Below are 21469 nucleotides of genomic sequence, written 5' to 3' on the forward strand. Positions count from 1 at the left end.
TATTTTATGTTATTATGCTCTTGAAAAGCATTGCTAATGATGAAATGAAATTTGAGAGACATTCGTAGAGTTATAAGCCAGATACAGGGCTCACAATTCTGTCATGTAAACAAGGCTCGCGCCATGTTTTTATTTACATAGGTTTAATATACCAGTAAAAATTCTTTTTCCAGCTTATTTGTCTTTTTTTTTTATTTGAAGCACATTTGATAAACAGTTCCTAACGCTTAACACATTAGTTTAAGGTATAACACTGGAATTTTAAGTTTAACATTCAAAATGTAAACAAACGCTTTATTAACATAGCGAAGAATTTCAAGCTCTGTAACTCGCTTATCAGCCCTTATATTAATTTAAAGCACAAATAAACAGTTCCTAACGTTGAACACATTCATTGTAGGTCTTCAACTGGAATTTTCACTTCAAAATTCCAAATATAAAAAGTTTTGTTTACAAAGCAAAGATTTTTAAGCTCTGTAACTCGCTAACTCAACGAACAACATCCAAATTTTGGTAGCCTACTAAAATTGCCTTCGTAAAGCACTGTAAACATTAAAATTGGAAAAATAACTTTTGACCAAAATCGTGACCATGCCCCTTTAAGTATGATGGAAACTAGATGATGTTTGGCCTCCTTCCCATAAATTTAATCAACCAACACCAGTGGTAGAGTAACAATGTTTTATTGTCTGGTATAAAATCATCAACATCTGTAGCAAATGAACCACTTCCAGACAATTTTGCATTTGAATTAAATAGCAGTTAATTTTAAACAAAATTTGACAGTAACTGAACAAGGGTATTATAGGGGCATATTTCGTACACAGCATGAGAGCAACAAAAAATGTCAAATCATTCACCAGACATAATGAATACAAAACAGCATGTTCACAGTTTCAGGAAAAGAAATATTAGTAAATGTCAAATTCAATTTTACATCCTTCATCCATACATAATTATATGTCAGAATACAACCTACCAACACGGGGAAATACCTTAATGATATCATTTTCAAACTGTTTTCTTTTTGTTTACAATTTTGTAGGGTTAGCGTGATTCCGATTCCTGCAGCTTGTACATTTATTGAATGAACACTTTTTTTCTTCACAAGTTATCAATTTGGCCAAACATATTTGATCTAGGTTAATATTGCACGATGGAGAGCTATATCAATATACGATTAGCAACAAGCTTCACACACACACGTGTAATTTAGTCACAGACAAGTGCATTCCCCAGTCCCAGTCTCGTTACCAGCGTAACGTGTAGTGTGCATATGGACAAAGAGCAACAACTCCCGCAAATGACGTACATCCACAACTCAAAATTAAACAGTTCTGTTTGGATTTGTAAAGCGTGGTAAGTATTTCTACCCAACATCTGCAAGATAACATATGGTTACCAAGTTCAAGTAATATATTCATCTATTTGTAGTTAAGTGTACAATGCATATAGTGATTCAGTGCTTGTTCAGATAAGCTCAAGCTAGGTCTTGTTTCAGACCACCTGATACTAGCCATGTAATAACCACTTTATAAAATGAAAAAAGCCAATAAATTACCATAGCTTGGAATGTGTTGTTACAAGAGCTTCTTTTTATGTTCACTTCTACGACGAACAATGTACAAATCAGGCTTTCAAACCCTATGGGTATTTGGTGCTTCGATTTAAGCATATTACTCTGAAGTGCTTGCTAAGACAAGTTTTCAATAATCTTACCATCAAAATTACAATCATACTAATAAAAATATTTTCAACATACAATGTAGCTAAATTCAACAGGAAACATTACAATATTTCCCATTTACTCCATATAATGAAAAATGCAGTCACTGATAAAACAATTTCTTTTCTCTTGTGAATACATGCAATTTACATAAATAATGTTCACCGCTAATTCTAATATCCAAAATAAAAATACAATCATTCATTATAAGAACAAGCACAAACAGTCCCATACAAATCTGTTAGTGAGCTGATTATAGGCAAAACAGTCTGACTACATGAAGCTTCATGACAGAAATCTGTTAATGACACAAAGCAATATACAATGTATTACAAAAAAGCACCACAGAATAGAGAAAGAGGTCATGAAAAAAGGGGGGGAAAATACAGGGAAAGCAAAATGATAATGGCTGAATCTTTAAACTCAACAACAGTCTACGATTGATGTCAATTATAAAAGGTCGAAAAAAAGATTGTAAAAACAGCTTTCATTACACGAGCTAAAATTCTCCAACATAAAACACACATCAATGAGCATACATACGCCTCACCTGTGTCAGTTACCTACTGGTTAATAGTTAGATCACTTAGACTACACAAGAATCACACTACAGCGAAAATTAATTAGTTACTCTACTACCTTTAATTTCTGGATTATACCAAGAAGATTATTATTTTAAAAAAAATTGGAAAACACAAAGAATTACTTGGTACCTCGGTAGTATATACAGTACTTGTGAACTTAGGTTTAGAAAAACAGCAGAGTAATCAGCAATAATATCAAACCAAAGGAAACAAAATTGATTTGCCCTATTATGTGGACATCAGTGTTTGGTTACTCTGTGGCCTGGAAGCTGGTTTATTTGCAGATCTGTGTTGAAACAGTAAAAGTCCTATGCCATTGATCACTTAAAATTCTTTCTTCTGTCCTCTGTCATCTCTCAGAATCTCCATTTTAAAGTCAACAGGGGCCAAGCTCCTGCGACCTCTTCAATATTTTCTGACTAAATGTTTGTCTTTCTTGCAGATTTTAACACTGCTCAAGTTGTAAAAAGTGAATCAATTTATGCATACATAGGTTATACAAAGACTTAAGAATGATCAGCAGGTCAAGATTTGTGATTGGACGTTAACCACGTCAAGCCTTCGTACAGTCCATCTCCCGATGTAGCACACGCTGGCTGAACATACCAGTTTCTGTCTCTTAGTCTTGTTAAACTTAATTTCTCTTGAATTTCGTGAGGTTTCATTGCTGTAAAGTAAAAATGAAAAAATCCGTCATATCAATTTCATTTTTCTATAGTTTAGGAAAGCAAGAGGCCCATGGGCCTTAATTTGTTTAAGATACATGTTCAAGGATAAAGACACTGATTGATGATCATTTTGAAACTGATATTGCCAAAACATTAAACATTTCTGACACCTTTTCTTGTATAACAAATTAATTAGACTGCAAGTTACAATAAATATCCGAAAGATTTTCATTTTAAATGTGTAACATGAAAAACGAGAAAATTTATCTCTCATGTCATTAATTATGAAAATGTAGGATGTATTTCAACTTTAAATCAATAAGAAATAATATAAGGAAATCACAATACTTAACACCTCTAAACTTCATATCCTCTACTCTGAGATTTGGGAATAGCACGGATAACAATTACTAGTATCATAAATTGAAAAAAGATGTGGGGTTTTTTTTTAATTTAAACTATAGAAAGCAATCCTAAAGTAACTATTTTCATTTCATACCTAGTCCTAGGAAAGAAGTTAGCTGAACATAGCATTACATGATGTGATCTAGAAATAGAGTTTTATTTTGATACTTACAATCTGGTAAGTCTTGTTTATTAGCAAACACAAGAATGATGGCATCACGCATCTCTCTGTCGTTAATGATACGGTGTAGTTCCTGTCGCGCTTCGTCGATTCTGTCTCTGTCCGCGCTGTCCACCACAAAGATAAGGCCCTGTGTTCCCGTGTAGTAGTGTCGCCACAGCGGCCGAATCTTGTCCTGCCCCCCTACATCCTGTAAAAAGAAAAGGAATCCATAATCAATATACCTTATGATTACATCTGTCTTACTTCATCTTATACTTGGATGATTTGGCCCACTTTGTCCATTATATCAGAGGACCATTTAGAAATATGACTTATTCGTGATGGTATCATAAAGTTTTACATCTTTAAACATAATTTTTTGTTAGGGAAAATTCAAAATGGGGTTAAATCTTTTACAACTGCATGCCATTGGGATTAATTAACATAAGGCAACATAATTCTGTGTACAGTGGTTATTGGCTACGCTGTCATAAATGTAACTGGATATGTACCTTTTTATGATGAGGGGATTTAATCTGTTTGCATATTCATGAAATCAGTGTTTACCAATATACATGTAGTAATTATACAGTCAACAACAGTTGAATGAAATATCTATCATAAGATAACATGGATAACACTGAATCTCAAGCCACCATAAATCAGAAATCCATTTCTGTTTATTACAATTATAAAACCAATGTAACTAGAAAAGGTTGCTGATAGTATTAAAAAAACAAAACAAACAGAATTTAATAAACCTTGGAATGTGCATACTGATTACTCTATATGAAAATCTATTTTCCTAAACTAAAGAGAAAGTCAGAAACACACCAACCTGACTTCTAGAGTATCAAACAGGACTTCAAGTCTTAGCATTTAATTCCTGATGGAATCTGTCCACAATGTATTGTCTATTGACACCCCCTATCTCCCTCAGGTATTTAATAAGACTATCAATATCTGTGTCAAGCCACACCTAGACCTTGAGACTAGACTCATCTCCTATTTATTGACTGCCTAACTGCCTATACTGCTTCTGGCCCTCAACCACTGTCTAATAAACCATCTCTTCAAGTTGTCCACTTCATGTGCATGATATTGAAACACACAAAGCATACACATCCATAATTATTCAATTAAACCAATTTACTTCCCCAATTCAACAGCTTTCATTAAAATGAGCTTTGTATATAAAGCATTGTATTTAAGGGATAAAAATAGGACCAGCTCAAAAAGTTCCTGCTGAAATACGACACTTGGTTAGCTATCACACGATTTAGTGAGACCAACAGGAAACACCATAGCCTATACCATATCATGGAATGTTACTTTTGTTTCTCGCTTAAACAACTTCCCTTAATGTTGCTAGGAGTCAAGGAAATGTTGAATCACAATGCAGGAATATAACCACATGCATTCCTATCATAACATAAACACACAATTAAAACTGTGGTCAAGTGTATATAGCTTTTCCATCTCATTATCATACTGCTAATTGCGAAATATCTATTGAGCTGGCACTGAGGATGTCCAGACAGGCCTTATTCAACAAAACTTTATAAATCCTATAAATAGCAGTTACACAATCTAATCATGACATATTGATTAAAAGTTCTCCAATTGTAAATAGTCACACTGAAATATTTCACCAAGTGTGTATGTGCATATAATCAGAAGTTAGAGTGAACACTCTTGACAATAAATAAACACTGAAGTAAGTAAATCTGTATCTATATACACTTTGACCATTTTACTCCCCTATGTACTTAGACATACAGTACACGAAGATTCCATTAATACATGTACATATCTACTCATGCGATGACTCATTTCCCCTCTACTGAAGAACACAGTATCTTAATGTAAAACACATAGTAAGCTGGAACAAGGGTGTGGAGAAGAGGAAATAATGAAATATTGTTAATTACTTGGAAGTGAAACAATTTTACAACCAACACTGTAATTTATGGTCACTTCATTTTACTAAGCAATCAAAATGTACAAAATAACACTTCCTTTTAGAAACACGATTCATACTGTGTGAGATAGGTGACGGGAAAGGGTGTGTGTGTATGAATATGTATGTTAAATATATATATATACACTATGTGTATAAGGTCCAACTCTCTACTTACCCACACACTAAATTTGACATTTTTATAAGTGACTGTCTCCACATTGAATCCTACAGTTGGTATGGTGGTCACGGATTGGCCCAGCTTCAGTTTGTAAAGTATAGCTATTCTGTGTTAAGGCTACAAACTTAGAAACTCTCGCAGGTTACAACATTATTTCAAGTAGAAAATACCAGAGAGAATGTTAAAATTTATACGATGAATTCTTTCCTCATTTTACAAAATGATTCATTGTTCACCAGTAAGATTCTCCCAGAGAGCAACCAATAGACAATCACACTTTTAATATACATACAAATGTCTACAGAATTCTCCACTTAGGAATATTTTCATGGAAAAAAAAATTCCCAAGATGAAAAAGTAATAATACTTATCATAGTTTGTAAGGCTGACAACTCTTGAAAAAAAAAATCATTTAGTTTGCTGCTTTATACTGGGATATCAATAATGCAATTTTATCAGCTATTGATTTCAGTTCAAATTATCCTTTCTGGTGTAGTATGACACACAAACTTGACAATCTAATAAAATCAATTGAACATTTTGAATACAGGTACATGTACATACTAGATATTTCACATTCTGTTAGAAATACTTTGATTTTTCTCACCACACCGTTGTATAAGACTCAAGGTAAAACATAGACCACAAGTCAACAAGTACAGTTGTGGTTTGTTTTCATCACAAGAGAAAGGATACTAGTTTTTCCTGCTGCATCTAACCCTAACATCAAAATTCTCATCTCCTTGCTCCCAAATATCTTTGAAAGTAGCTTCCCCATCTTGATTCAGCAGAGTTTGGCATCTGAAAATAGAATCAGCTTCAATATCATAAATATATCACTAGAACAACCCCCAGATGTTAAGACAACAATTATCACAAAGCTGTTTTAGCTCGGAGGCAGAAAAGATAATTAAAGGAACATTAAAGGTATGTGAATTTCTCACACCTGGATAATTACTGTACATAGTTCAGGTTGCTGCATTTGACATGAGCACTAATACACGCACATGTGTAATAAGTATTTATAACATACAGGACATTGAGGGTATTTCTAAAATTAGAACAACACGCTTCCTTCGTATAATCAATGATGGGATGCTGTTTTCTTTATATAAATAGATATTGTGTAGTAAATCTAGTCTAATGTACAAATTAGGTGACATTACTACAAAACAGTACTGACTAGACACATTGTTTACAATTTGAGACTGCCTTTCTTGTATTAAATGACTACAAATGGGTTAAATTTGAACACATGATGACTCAGCAAGTTATCAATTATGGTTGCAATTCTACAACAAGGAATTTGGATTTTGAAAACTGGATCATGGGTTGTTCAAATGCACTTTTTCAAAAAAAATAAATTGATTTCTAGGTGAAAAAAAGGTTTATAGATAATTCAATCACTATTTAAACCTGTTAAAAAGATATATCCAAGTATCAAAATATATTTTAATGTGTACTAATTTAAATCTAATGTAAATGCTCCCAAGACTGATATGCGATTTAAGAATTAGGAACATTACATCATTCTCTTAAAGTTACATAGATGGTAGTCTGTTCAAGTACAAGAAAGACAAAAGCTCCTATAGGTAGCTGTTAAACTAAAGTATTTGTTAATGGTTGGCGAACTTCTTGCTGTAAATACATGCTATACATTGGGTAATGAAAGTATGTTGCGATTGCCATAACCCCTATTGGAAATTGAAATTCACTCTTTACTACAGTTCTAATGAGTAAACATTACAGATTACACATTTTTTTACTGTTTCATTCCACATACCCAATATATTGCATTTTTAAGTTAAAAGTTGATTTTGATAAATAGATGAAAGTAGGGAAATGAATTTTCATTATTGAATGTATCAGGTACATGTAACTAAACCAAAAACTTAAGCCAGAAATCCTATTGATACTATCAATGAACATTATGTCAGAGTTAGAAAATGTTTTCAACAAAATACACAAAAAGTAAACTGGTCTCTACCCATGTCGTAATAAAATGACAAAAAGGCAAAATCAAAACTGAAATGGAGAAATGTGTAGTCACAATTTCCAACAGCAGTTACACATAAATTTACCTAACTGCCTAAGGCCTAAGAAAAAAATTGTTTGTTTCCGCTGACCGGCCCTAGCTTTTACCCCCCGACTCAACTTTTTTTAAGGATTTTTGATGGAAAATCGTTTATTTTCGTTTTTATCCGATTTGGAAAAAAAATTCCAAAAAATTTTGGTCACAAAAACGCTTGAAGCAGTTTCTCTTCTCAAATCAGTGTAACTCAAACATTTTGTTTCAAAATGGCTGTATGTTTCCATGTGTTGTAGATTTTAATAATGCTCTCATTGTTGGCAGAGGAAGTATCTGAAATATAATATCATTTTTGTGTTTTCTTAAGACCAGCTTAATAGTCAGGAATGATATTAAAAGTATTTCTCATTTTATACCATTCAGCAGTGTCAGTATCTAACCGGCATGTATGGATACTGCAAAATTAAAGGAAAAAAAAAATATTTGAAAAAATTTTTAAAAAATTTCCGACCGACCCTACTTTTTTTCAGCATGAAAGCGGAAACAAACTATTTTTTTTGTTAGGCCTAAAAGATCAACTCAATTACTGGATAGACTAATACACATCTAATTTTGTTAACACCCTTGAAATTATAACATAGTACCTAAGCTAAAAAACTTGTAAAGCATATTATTACATCATATTGATCATAACTTGTCATTCTCTTCTTTAAAATTAGTACATTATACAAGTAAAGCATAATGGCACTTCTTGGTTATTAATCAGGATGGGCCATGGAGTGTTTGAAAAAAAAGGGATTTACAAGTGAATTCCTCCTTGATTCCATAAATGTTTTAATTAGAAATTAAAAGGTATGGAGAAAAAAATGGATGCAAGTATCAGAAATAGACGTGAAAATGCAGGTATAAATTTAAACGCAAAACAGTACAGCACACCTTGACATGAAAACAGTGGCAATAATCTGTAGCTCAGGAAAGAGTGCTACACAACTTTGACATACACTTAGCAATTCATACTACCACTGACATATAAACAAATAAATCAGGCTTTTTCGAGTCAAGATAAGGAGGACACTTTACAAAAGATATGATACATCAGTGCATGATAACATGTCAATAATACAGAATCTAATCATAACAGTTAAAAAAACATTTCAGTGCTAACCTGACAATATAATCAAAGTTAATGGGACATTTTGAAATTATGACGAGGCGTTTACAATAAAACAGGAAACAAAAACCTGTTAGCAGGCCAAAACTAGAAGGTGTACGAGCTAGAAAAAGGGAAATATAAACTTATTCAGTTAACGATCTACAAGTAAAACAGAAGGTACGCCACACAAAGCGATGAAAAACGCATATATCCACTCTCTTACATTACAACACAAAAATAGGGGCGGTGTTAGATTCGACGTTTATAAAAACAGGCACACCTACCTAGTACATAAACAGACAGGTTTTTGAACAACCAAACAATCCCCGTTGGTCTTTAACACACCAATTTATCTTAATCGAATTGATGTTGGTTATAAAAACAGATTTGACCATTTATATCAAACAAGAAGACGTAGAATTCGATTGTAATTTACATCTTGTATCCATACTTCTCGGCATCTTTGAAGCTATGGCGGTGACCTTAACCGATTCCGCAAAATGGCGGACACTAAATAGTTCTAATATTTTCATAAATAACGATTATTTTTCCATATATATAAAGCAAAGTGGTGTATAATTTTACATATTGTCTGAAAAATGTCTTAATAAAAGGTAACATGTGTCTTTGAATAGTATATTACTCGAAAATATGCCGGCTTGCGGATTAATTTTGTAATCTCGCGTTATGACGACATGGTATGAGATTCATGTTCAAGTTTAAAATGTGCGCGAATTTTAAACATGCATTTGATTTAGGGGAAACATTTTCCCCCTAAAATTTTCCCTTTCAGACCTGATTGATTAATATTTTTCTTATTTAACAATCGCATTTTCTGAACAAGACTAACATAGGCTGTCTTACTCTATTTAGTACTGTAATATCGATGTTCATAATTTTTACACCTCCCCCCCCCCCCCGTGCGGCGGCTTTCATGACATTTATAAAATTATCCACAGGTGCAGGTGCTTGTGGACAGATCGTACACTATCACCCCTTCCCCCCTTTTCTATTTTTTTTTCTATAATTTAATTTTTTTTTATCGTTAACAACCCCTTACAGCCTTTATAAAGAGAGTGTGAATAACAAATGCCACCGAGTCGCGTGATATTTCTGTTATTTTTCGACTGGATACAAACATGTATATAAGGGGTTGTTAACGATAATAAATTAATAATTTATTATCGTTATAAAAAAAAGAATAAAAAATAAAAATAGATTATAGAAAAATCTTGAAATAAGGGGGAAGGTAGAGCATGGTCCTGTCCACAAGCACATGTGAAATTATCATTTCCAAAGTAAAAATATTTTAATTATGATCGAATTAAAAACAAATTTCCAAAATTTTTAGCTTAAAATCAGTATTGAACAAACACTTTTTTGGACGATTTTTAATAAAATTACACATGCATGTACATGTAATCGATGGAAAGGAAAATATCCAAGTATCTTCATTGACACATTATCATTTTTCACTCGAAAAAATTCACAGGGACAAGAAATACGGATTTCTTTTTTTGAGATTTATAATGGGAAATGTTGACATATTTTCTCCATCAGTCACTTGGAATACCTCGCAAAATTTTCAACGTTATCAAACGGGTACTTTCATCTCTTCTGCAATGCAAAATACCTGTACACTTTGTATTTTTTAGCAGTGTATTGAAACCTGATTAACTCGAGGGGGCGTTTCAAAGGGGAAACTATTGGGATTATTTCATACTCTTTTGAACCCAGATGTATTTATAAATGTGGAATACTTTAAGAAAATGTGCGGCATAAATATCTTGGAACAGACTATAGAATAAGAAAATTATGTAATGTCAGGAACTAAGATTTGTTAAATTACTTTTCTGTGATATGCGTGTACACTGTATGTCACCTTATTTTTTAAAATTGTAATAAGTGACTTTTCAATGGGTTCTTAATTAGGGGTTAATATTTTGAATACGTATAATATCTAGTTGGTGTATATTTTTGGGGAGTCTGAGCCTAAGCTACAGTTCCTTTCTTGTCAAAATGTTGCAAATTACGGGGCGCAAAAACTTGCGCTAGTTTTGGATTCATATACTTTATTGTCCCCCGCCGCAACGCGGTGCGGGGACATAGAAATGCCGGGCGTCCGTCCGTGCGTCCGTGTGTCCGTGCGTCCGTGTGTCCGTGCGTCTGTGCGTCCGTGTGTCCGTGCGTCCGTGTGTCCGTCCGTCACACTTTTTTGTAAGCGCTCTCATGCCTACAAATTTTGACGGATTTTCATTAAATTTATACCAAATGTATATACCACTATTACCTTGGTCAAGTTCGAAAATCAGCATTGGTCGATACTTTTTGTTGGAGTTATGGTACTTTGACCGCAATAATGACTCTGTTTTATCCAAAAATTGACCTTGTAAGCGCTCTCATGCCTACAAATTTTGACGGATTTTCACTAAATTTATACCAAATGTTTATACCACTATTACCTTGGTCAAGTTCGAAAATCAGCATTGGTCGATACTTTTTGTTGGAGTTATGGTACTTTGACCGCAATAATGACTCCGTTTTATCCAAAAATTGACCTTGTAAGCGCTCTCATGCCTACAAATTTTGACAGATTTTCATTAAATTTATACCAAATGTTTATACCACTAATACTTTGGTCAAGTTCGAAAATCAGCATTGGTCGATGGACTCGATACTAGTATACTGCTTGACCGGCGGGGGACTCAGGAATTCTATTCTTGTTTTCTCACAAATTCTTTGAAAATGAAAACCCTAAACTTCTTCAGATTAAACTAGTGATGCCGTTGATTTATCGGCCTCTTTGAGTAGTTTATCTTTTTTTTTCTTTTTCTTTTTTTTTGGGGGGGGGGGGGGGTGGGGGTGGGGGGGTGGCAGACCGGGAAACCTCTACGTACACGTACACAGCTAGTATACATGTATTGATGCACGATGCATACGAAAGCAGTTTCGACATAGATCTATTTCAAACACCAGCAGTAAGCTTGAAGCAATATGAGCTGGAATTTCCATGTAGATTTTTTTATAAAGAAAATGTTATTTTCTACAAAAATGACCAAAAAAATCTTGGTTTTAAAACTTCTAATTGTTAATTTTTGTGGGGAAAACCGTTTTGAAGCTTTATTTGGAGCAAAACTGAATAAATGTCGTCCTGTACGAAAATTGATCAGCTGTATATTCCTTGGAAAAGAATTCTTTCTTCTGACAAATATTAACGATTTTTATTTATTATTAAAGTCCAAGTTTCATGTACATGCAGATTTATCATCCTAACAGGTTTTGTCAGTAAAGTAAAATTCTAAAAACAAAAATACAGCTCATATTGCTTTAAGTGTCTTTACGTACACAAATAAATAGAAACATACGATTATGCATGTAAACAAGGATAGAAAATATTCATGTGTATATGCATAGAAATCACCTTCTTCTCGACCGTTTATAATTACTCTTATATATTAAGTCAACTAATCTACGCCTGCATTCTTTTGAGAGTTTTAAACTGATAGTCTGAATACCTCCTTCGCCACTGCGTTTTCGCCTAGTTTACATAAACAAAACTAATTAAAACGTTAACGTAGTAGTGGAAATGAAACTGGCAAACCTGACTAGGTTTTCAGAAATCGTACTTAAATATTTTTTTTGGCACCCTCAAAGTTCTTTTTTATTTTTAAAAACCAGCAGAATTGTGGTACTACGACAAGACCGAGTTGTCTGTTTTTATTAATTAGTGTACATGTATAAAGAGGGAAATTATCTATACAAATTAATATTTATATATGTGTACGTACATAATTTTTTGCGGAAAGATTGAAAGACCCTTTCCAAAGATCTGATTTCAAAAGATGATTACTGAAAAAGTGCTAAAAAAAGTGTTATCTCGGGTTTACGGAGAAAAATTGTTTTTTAAGCTCTGGAATAAAATATAGCGTCGAACAAGTCCACTGATATATCATTTTTATGCGGTTTATGTTTATAAAACAAGCATGATCAATTGACGGCTAAAACAACGAGTCTTTTGGAAATTTTGTACAAACCTGCTAAAAAGTCACTGGTATTGGCTGTCTATATATATATATATATATATATATATATATATATATATATATATATATATATATATATATATATATATATATATATATATATATATATATATATATATATGTAAAAGGGGTGTGTTCCCGTTTTGCACACATTTGATAATTGGGTATAGTACAATAGGTGTGAATTGTGTTGTGATAGCAATTATAGTCTGCTTTCGGTCAAAGATTATACCTGGATTTTTACCTGTGTTTTATCAGTGCCTTAACGATAAAACAAGAAAGATACAGATATTTTGTTGTGTTTTAGGTAATAAAAAATAATTATTAGATTAGATGAATTGAAAACCAAATGAATTAGGAAAAATGGTCCAAAGCCAATTGGAAGCTGATTCAATGGATAATTATATGATGAAGGGGAAAACTACATAGACAGTCATATGGGGTACTCCGTGTCTCTTTTTACAATTGAGTTGCAAATTATGTAAAACGCATGTTTATAATTGATTGTCTGGTATCAACAGAAAGAATATAATGAAAGAAAACGGATTTTTTCACAAAATATTTCAATGTTTGAAGTAGCGACCTTGACAGTAGTTCTTATGACATCACCGCTTTAGTATATGGCGGGTCACTTTCTAGTTTTTCAAATCGGAGGTTAAATACATAAAAAATCTGACAAAAATAATATTATAATATTGATGCGATATACGGGTACCTCAAACTGAAAAAGGTTAAAAATGCATGAATTGGGAATACATTTGATAGGTTTTGTGAAATAATATTTACAGTTTTTGAAGCATGCATATAAAATTGCCTATATATTATCATACAGTTTGTCTATTTTCTTCGATCATTCAAGATATAACACAACATAAATGAAAAATATTTAGCAGCGTTTTCACTAGACACATTTCTTCCATTTATGTCAGCAAAAGCAATAATTTAATATTAAGATATTCTCTTCAAACTTTTAGCATGTACATGTACTTCTTATCGGCAGTTAGTTAAACAAACGCGCTACATATTCAACACTTTTGCAATAATCTTTCTTGTTTAAAAAAAATAATGAAATTGTTCATGACCAAATTGATGTTTGAAATCAAATTTATGAATATGGATGTCAATTATTATGTAAATGTGCTTTTATGCAAGTTATATTGTAACATAAAATACTTGTAAATTTCAATTGCGAGTAGATATGTTTTATTTATATTATTGTCAATTGCCCTCGCAGGAACTGTGATATAGACTATAGCAATTAAGCAATTATCTCACCTGGTCAAATTCCCGTTTCGCACACATTTTTTCGATAGCTAATTTTCAAATGTGTGCAAAACGGGAACAAACCGTAAAAGGATAGCCCGAGCACAAAATGGCGGCTTTTATTCCTTATTATAAATACGTAATAATGATGAACTAATTTTGTGGACAAAATAGAATAAATTGACGAACATTATCGTTTATAAAATACCGTCACAACTAAATTAAAAAATGAATAAACATACCACAATTGTTTAGGCCATTAAATGGTTTATGTATATGTACACAATAATTATGATGTCGTTCTAAGGCCATCACATGACGCCATCGAATGATGGTGTCATTCTAGACAATAGAGTCAAAATTAAGATTAAAAATGGGGGAAACTAGGCTAGATTTTCCATTTAGAGCATTTTAACCCCAAATAATGTACATTTGTACAAGAGAACGTTCTTGCATGATGACTAGTATCGTCATAAAATTTGATAAACACGTGAGAACAGCAAGGACCCTTGTTTAATATTTTCAAAGTTTTATACGCACACTTCTTTAAGCTACAATTAATTAAAGATTCCCGAAGCTGTCTTTATATTTGAGATGGAATTATATGTTACTTAATTAACTCTTTGTTTCGTTTAAATGTTTTCCTCAGTCGAGGTTGTGTGCGTATACACAATTTTGTGCATGCAGGAATATACAGGCACGTAGCATCAGGGGACCAGGGGGGCTGACCGCCGCCCCCCCCCCCCCCCCTCATTTTTGTGACCATGTAAAAAAATTGAATTGAAAATAAGGAAATAAACAGTGAAATTCAAGTTATAGGTATGCCCCCCAACGGATTAGGATTTTTAGGATATTGTAAAGTAACCATCATCCCTTTTTTTGCTTGATGAGGTCTGCCCCCACCACTTTCAAAAACGATGCTACGTGCCTGATATAAATGTAAATCCAGGAAGATATAAATTTTTCACCGTGCCTCAATAGTTTTTGTATTTTGTTGTTTTTGTTGTTGAGGTTTTGTTGTTGTTGTTTTTGTTTTTGCTCTTTCGTGAATTTGAGTGGATGATGGGGTTGTGTTCGTTCAGTTGTTAAGCAGTTATAAATCTGGCAAAAACAGTGTATCTATTGATGTTAGAGGATGGTGTTCCAAAGTAATGTTAAAAATTTAATTATCAGGTACATTTGGCTTATTAAAACTAGTTGGATGTGTTTTCAGTATACAGGTTCAAACCCAAGTATACGGACAATTTTTGTATTTCTTGGGGGAAAAAAGACCCTAGGTCCGCACACATAAGAAAGAAATATGTGCATCTTTTCTGATATTATACAGATTGCCTATATAAAGCAATTTTTAAACTTGGATTGTATATTTTACTTTCAAATCAATAGGCATTTGCCATTGTTTTGTTCATTCATCCGTCCTACAGACTTTATCCATGGAATGTTTCGTGAATATCCCCAAGTACTGTTTCTAGGCGTATGGTAACAGGCGATTTAGCTAAGTACAGCATGCGAGGATGGCTGTGAAAGATCAACACCGTTTGTTTAGTGTTGTTCTATCAATTCATACGCCTTTCTAATTAGATAAAAAATACCTTTCTTATTAGATTTTTTGAAACAATGATAGTGAATAGTTTTCCCCGAAAAAAAAAGCTCAGTTTAGAAAATCCATAAGTACTCGTTTTGATCATAAACACATGGGTAACATTTTTTATGAATCTGGTAAGTAATTTTATTATAATTCTTCTAGTAATTCGTTTTAGATTTTCAAAATCTAAAACGAATACTTAATCGCGTATAATTTTTATATTTAGTTTATTAAAAAAATAATTTTGTGCAATTGTTTTCAAGTATACTCCACTTTGGGGTGAACGACACATTAACCTATATAACTGACATCACACCACCAGACCTGCTATCTGTGACGTCATGGGGTGAGTTGAAATTCCGAAATGAGCGCCCTCTGTTGCTGACACCGATTGATTTGTTTATAAAAAGGTTGTGTGGCACAACGCACAAGTTTAATTGCTCTGAAACGTTCTGCCTTGGCGAGTTTACCATTCTCCCTTCTACATTAGATGTGTTCTTTTTATTGAATCTGTATGAAGCATCTATAGGTGTTTATCATTTGTGATCTTTTCATTTGACATTGTTTTGTCCATTCTGTGGGATTTGGGATTTGGAATGGAGATTATATTATATGTTCATGTCTTGTTGAGTGCTCTAGCACTGGTATTTAGCGGTAAGTAGTGTATAAAAAATACACCTTTGTTCAAATATATATATTTTTTTTTAGATAGTGAAAACTGAAAAATTAAAAAAGCCATATATATGTCCTTTACTAATGAACAATTTTTAATTACTCATGGACTCACTGACAATTAAAGTTTTTCTATTAGTAAATGACATATATGTACACCGTTTTGAATGCATCATTTGCAGTATGGTTATATCATTTATACCCATAGTTTTTTAGAAACAGTATCCTTTCATATATATACTTTTGGCTCGTCCACGAATATTTTCAAAAATAAGTTCAATATTTGAAATTCCATGCTTCAGGCTGACATATTTTTTTTTTATCGTTGCCTGTCTGTTTTCTCTCCGCTTATCATTACGCCGTCCTAGATTAAGTGTTCGAACACGTTTTTATTTAAGGCTTCGATCCCTTTTTATGTTTTGAATCCCGAAAATTGCCAGTTTTATGGGAAAGGAAATGCACAAATTATAGACTTTGAAAGATTGCAAGTATCTTGATTTTTCGCGAAAGATACATCATAATTTAAATCTGTGGTAATTTCTTTAAGAGTTTTTCTACTTTTTCTCGGTCGAGCCTAAAAACTGTAATTTCAATGTCAAACATCGTTTTCGGCAACGGTGAGAACTTTTATCAATGTGGTTATCCGCGGAATATTATGACGAAGCGACGACAGAACCTACCAGATGTTCACTAAACGTTATGACATTTCTCCCTAAATTGAACCCGTGTTTACCAACAAAACATGTTGCTCTCACAATAAACAGCTACATGTATGTTTTATTTTAGAGGGTTACGAGGTGCCCGAGGAGAGCGTAATGGAGGAACTGTTCTATGAGTACAATAGCGAGGCCCGGCCGGCCTCCGTACGCCGGCCCGTGGTCAAAGTGTCCCACCAACTCACGCTCACCAGAATCATTAGCCTGGTACTGTCTCATTGTATAATTACTTATTTTTTAAACTATCTAATTAAGATTCATGCATATGCATGAGTATATCTAATTGAGTTACATGCATTTGCATACCAGTGTATTTTTAATTGATAATAAAATCTCTCTCTCTCTCTCTCTCTCTCTCTTCAATTAGAATCTACTACATGCATATGTAAATTCTATTCACTGGTTTGTGTAAATGTATAATAATGTAACCACAAACCTTGAAAAGATACTAGTATTCCAATTTGACTTAAAATATCATTTCGTATCACTGTAATTTCTAAAATTATATCCATACCGGTATATACACGTACATGTATTGGAATCCAATACTCAGCCTAAATGAAACCTATTATTGTATGATGTTTCTGCCTCTCTCAAATCATTTATAAGACTGATACAGTTTGTATACATTTATACTTAGTATTTTTCACTACGTTTTCTTCGTGTAGTGTTAATATTGCATAATTCCACTTGGCAGAGCCAAAGGCTTAACTAAGTATATATATACCTGTAATTACAATAGTAACCAATACTTTTTTTTCAAAATTTTGATAACAATGCTATATCAGAAAACTATTCAAAATATTTTACAATACCATCTCCTTTGGTAAAATCGTAGTGTGTTCGCTCCTAGAAAAAAAAATATTATTCCAAGTCTTAAATAATACATTTGTAACCTTTGTTTAACCCTTTGACGTTCGTACCGGTCTTTGACCGGTAAATTTTTTTTATCAATACATGTTGCACAAAATATTAAATGGATTTGTTTATAGTGGACGGATTTCTAAAAACAAGGTATCAATATCATCGCAAGACTTTGTTAAATTTAACTTTATAGAAAATATTAACCAGTACTAAAAAGGAAACGTCTAAATTAACTTTATAGAAAATATTAACCAGTACTAAAAAGGAAACGTGTAAATTAACAGTTAATTAAGAGGAGGCCGGCAAGAAAACTCCGTAATTTTTTATTTCTGTGATTACACGTTTTCTGAAAAGTTTCTTGATTGTGTAAAAAACCACAAGAAATATATCGAAATTTAGCGAATTTTATTGTTAAACATCTTCCAAAAGAAATAGGACAAAATATCCTGTAATTTAGCTGTGTTTTCATATGAAATTGATTGATTGAATGTACTCTGCAGAGGGAGGATCTACTGGTGATTGACACCTGGCAGGTGATCTCTTGGAGGGACCCCCGTCTGGTGTGGGACAGGAACTACTATGACTTTGTTGAAACCATCAATGTAGATCCCTCCAAAATCTGGAAACCCGACATTGTCAACTTCCACAAGTAAATACAACTTTACATAACTTATATACAATTTCTGCTCTCTAGATATTTATGGCTAAAAAATTAAAAAGTGTTTATGTTCATAAGGTAAGGTGAACAATAATTTAAAAGCAAAAGACCATTACAAACAAGTGTGAACAAACACTTGTTATAAGATTCACTACGAAGTTTTTATGTTTAATTGATTTTTTTATGTCTGCTGCACAATGAGCTGTTGCCTTTCACGAATATCTAATTTGGTAAAAATGAGCAAATACGAAACTGTTCTGATAAAAACAAATTCATTGTTACGCACACAAAAAAGAACATAAAAATATTTTAAGAAAAAAATGATACTGACTCGTTAATTTCAGTGCTGGTGGGAACTCGGGTCTTATCTACGATAACCTTCCACTGACGATTAAATATGATGGGGATGTTGTCTATGTTCCCCCAACCCGCCTGACCACTCAATGCCAACCGTACGGGGATGTGTACCACTGCATCTGGACATTTGGATCTTGGACCCACGACATCAAAAAGTTGGACATAAACAACACGTATGGAGCTATTGACATGTCAGAATATGAGGAGAATTCGAGGATCGCCATCATTGACTCGTCTGTAAAACGGACCCTGAAGAAGTACGCCTATTTTCCGAACCGGTACGCCATTTTGACGTACAACATCACCATCAGATGGAAAGACGCCGACAGGTTTGAGGGTTTGGAACCACTGCAGATGCCCGCTGTTGTCTCTAAGAAGAGCGAACTGCAGAATGATGAACATATCCCTGTGTCCGGGTCAATTCTAGCCAATGCCACAGATCAGTCAGACATGGAGAAAGGGGAAGGCGGAAGTGAGGGAGACGGAGACACACCCACTGAGGAAGAACAATCATCGAACGAAGAGGAATCGACAGATTTTTGGGATACTTATAGCACTGATTATGACGACACCACCGAATCTAGCCAAGACCAAGAAACCGAATATTCCTCAAATGAGGAGACGACCGAATCTAGCCAAGAAAAAGAAAATTTCGAATCTACCCCAAAAGTGGATGCTTCCGGTTCCGGCGAAAAGGAAGAAATTGTCAATTCAGCCAAAAATGGAAATTCCACGGAGTCGACCGAAAAAGAAGAAATTGTCAATTCAGTCCAAAATGGAAATGTCACAGAATCAACCCAGAATGACGATGTGGCCTCTGGACAGAAAGTAACTGAAAACACAGACAAAACTGAAAAGGAAAGTGACGAGGTAGAACCACAGGTAGTAGAGACCGACAGTGGGGAGGATGATACAGACATTGGGGCGTGGCAGCGCATCAAAAGCATATGGTCTAAATAACAGACCTTAAAGGCCAATAATCATCTTAGTGACGTTGATTCACCTCTGTTACCGTCATTCATCAGGGTTTTTTCCCCAATCAATCACAAGAAAATGATGTCATAATGAACTAAGAATTTGGTAGCTATAAGTCTTTGTTGTACAATATATGTAATCTATATAGTTCAGTGGATGTTTGTAAATACAGTTTTGGATATTATTACAGTTTACATTGCCCTGCAAGATAACCTACATTTTGTAAATACACTAGTATGCCAAAGAAAGACAAATTGTCATATACAATGTATGTAACTGGTGTGAAATGCATGTAAAAAAAACAGTGCATGTTTTCTTGTGAGGTGTGGTCCCGGTGGTGACTTACTTACTATAAATAGTTTGGATTGTTATCAGATTTACTATGTGAGAGTAGATATACCCACATGAACGATATTCCGGTGATATAATTGTATCTCTGTACATGTATTGAACTTTTTAAAGTATTTCCAGATGTATTATTTTATATTGTCGGTTGATTTTTTTTCTTTCATTTATTATTATATTTACTTGTTCATATTTTATTTCTATTAAACAATTTGAATGAATATTTTTTTTTTACTTTAAAATCATCGTACATAGTAATTCATCTGTAAATCTGTTACTATAAAGTATTACTTTTGTTAATTTCGGAATGTCTTTAAAAAAACCCATCAGCTTGTTAAAGCTGGAACGCATTCATAAAATAAATTGGTTGGGCCTAAATAACCCCCCCCCCCCCCACCCCCACCCCGCAACGCGACCGACCCAATTAAATCCCGCCGACTGAATATTTTTTTTACCACATTGACTACAGATAACCTTTGAAATCTAAATTAACCTGAAACCGCTTTACGCAGAACTACTTTTTCGTTTTACAACAATCATTTTGTTAGCATTGATCATCAACATGGGCGAAATTAAAAAATACAGCCGATGTTTATTACTTTTAGTGTTGATATTACAATAAAACTTTGATGAATTTAGTACGTGTTTTGCTACGTATTATTTCTTATATTGTGTATGTATTCTTTGTATCTGATGAGCCATTTGGCTTAGAGAATAAATAAACTTAACCTTCATACATCATACAATTAGTTGGTAACTTGTATTTACTTACAATTATTTATAGTTAATAACTCTGCCAAATAAATGCTAAAATATTCATAAAAATCGTTTAATTCTCTGCAGTTTTTAATTATAATTAAATTATAAAGATCCGCTGCATTTTGCAATTGGCTGTGATTAATTCAAATGGAATAGATTTAACCTTCAAAATACACAAAATTGCAGAGACTCATTTAGCCAACACAATCACGTAACTGTTGATCTATAAAATGCATAATTACATCAAATTAATTAAATTTTACAAATTTGATAAGTTTTTAAAATTTTTAGAAGTTGTTTTTTATTTTAAATATTTGTCAGTTCTAATTCAATTAAATTTATGTTGAATCTGTGTATATCATT

General features: G+C 33.2%; 2 protein-coding genes across 2 annotated transcripts; one reads left to right on the forward strand and one right to left on the reverse strand.

The window, feature by feature from the left end:
• Nucleotides 1-2399: 2399 nt before the first annotated feature.
• Nucleotides 2400-9354, reverse strand: LOC105342447 (ADP-ribosylation factor 6). Its single transcript, XM_011449393.4, has 5 exons — nucleotides 9154-9354; nucleotides 6384-6488; nucleotides 5685-5788; nucleotides 3556-3754; nucleotides 2400-2977 (listed from the first exon to the last, which is right to left on the reverse strand). The coding sequence occupies exons 2-5, from the start codon at nucleotides 6463-6465 to the stop codon at nucleotides 2835-2837; spliced, it is 528 nt and encodes a 175-aa protein (XP_011447695.1). The 5' UTR covers nucleotides 6466-6488; nucleotides 9154-9354; the 3' UTR covers nucleotides 2400-2834.
• A 6820-nt stretch (nucleotides 9355-16174) lies between these two features.
• LOC105342449 (neuronal acetylcholine receptor subunit alpha-2) lies at nucleotides 16175-20568 on the forward strand. Its single transcript, XM_011449395.4, has 4 exons — nucleotides 16175-16414; nucleotides 17219-17355; nucleotides 18513-18661; nucleotides 19015-20568. Exons 1-4 carry the CDS (start codon nucleotides 16357-16359, stop codon nucleotides 19985-19987), a joined length of 1317 nt encoding a protein of 438 aa, XP_011447697.3. The 5' UTR covers nucleotides 16175-16356; the 3' UTR covers nucleotides 19988-20568.
• The last annotated feature ends 901 nt before the right edge of the window (nucleotides 20569-21469 follow it).

This window comes from Magallana gigas, chromosome 5, assembly GCF_963853765.1.
Source record: "Magallana gigas chromosome 5, xbMagGiga1.1, whole genome shotgun sequence".
Classification (NCBI taxonomy): domain Eukaryota; kingdom Metazoa; phylum Mollusca; class Bivalvia; order Ostreida; family Ostreidae; genus Magallana; species Magallana gigas.

Excerpts from the sequence above, each read along its gene's own strand:
- LOC105342447 (XM_011449393.4), bottom strand. The coding sequence starts at position 6,465 with ATGGGGAAGCTACTTTCAAAGATATTTGGGAGCAAGGAGATGAGAATT. Across the intron at positions 3,755-5,684 it reads ATGTCAAATTTAGTGTGTGG|GATGTAGGGGGGCAGGACAA; the intron begins GTAAGTAGAGAG and ends TTCTTTTTACAG. Across the intron at positions 2,978-3,555 it reads TAAACAAGACTTACCAGATT|CAATGAAACCTCACGAAATT; the intron begins GTAAGTATCAAA and ends TTTACTTTACAG.
- LOC105342449 (XM_011449395.4), top strand. The coding sequence starts at position 16,357 with ATGGAGATTATATTATATGTTCATGTCTTGTTGAGTGCTCTAGCACTG. Across the intron at positions 16,415-17,218 it reads TCTAGCACTGGTATTTAGCG|AGGGTTACGAGGTGCCCGAG; the intron begins GTAAGTAGTGTA and ends GTTTTATTTTAG. Across the intron at positions 18,662-19,014 it reads GACATTGTCAACTTCCACAA|TGCTGGTGGGAACTCGGGTC; the intron begins GTAAATACAACT and ends CGTTAATTTCAG.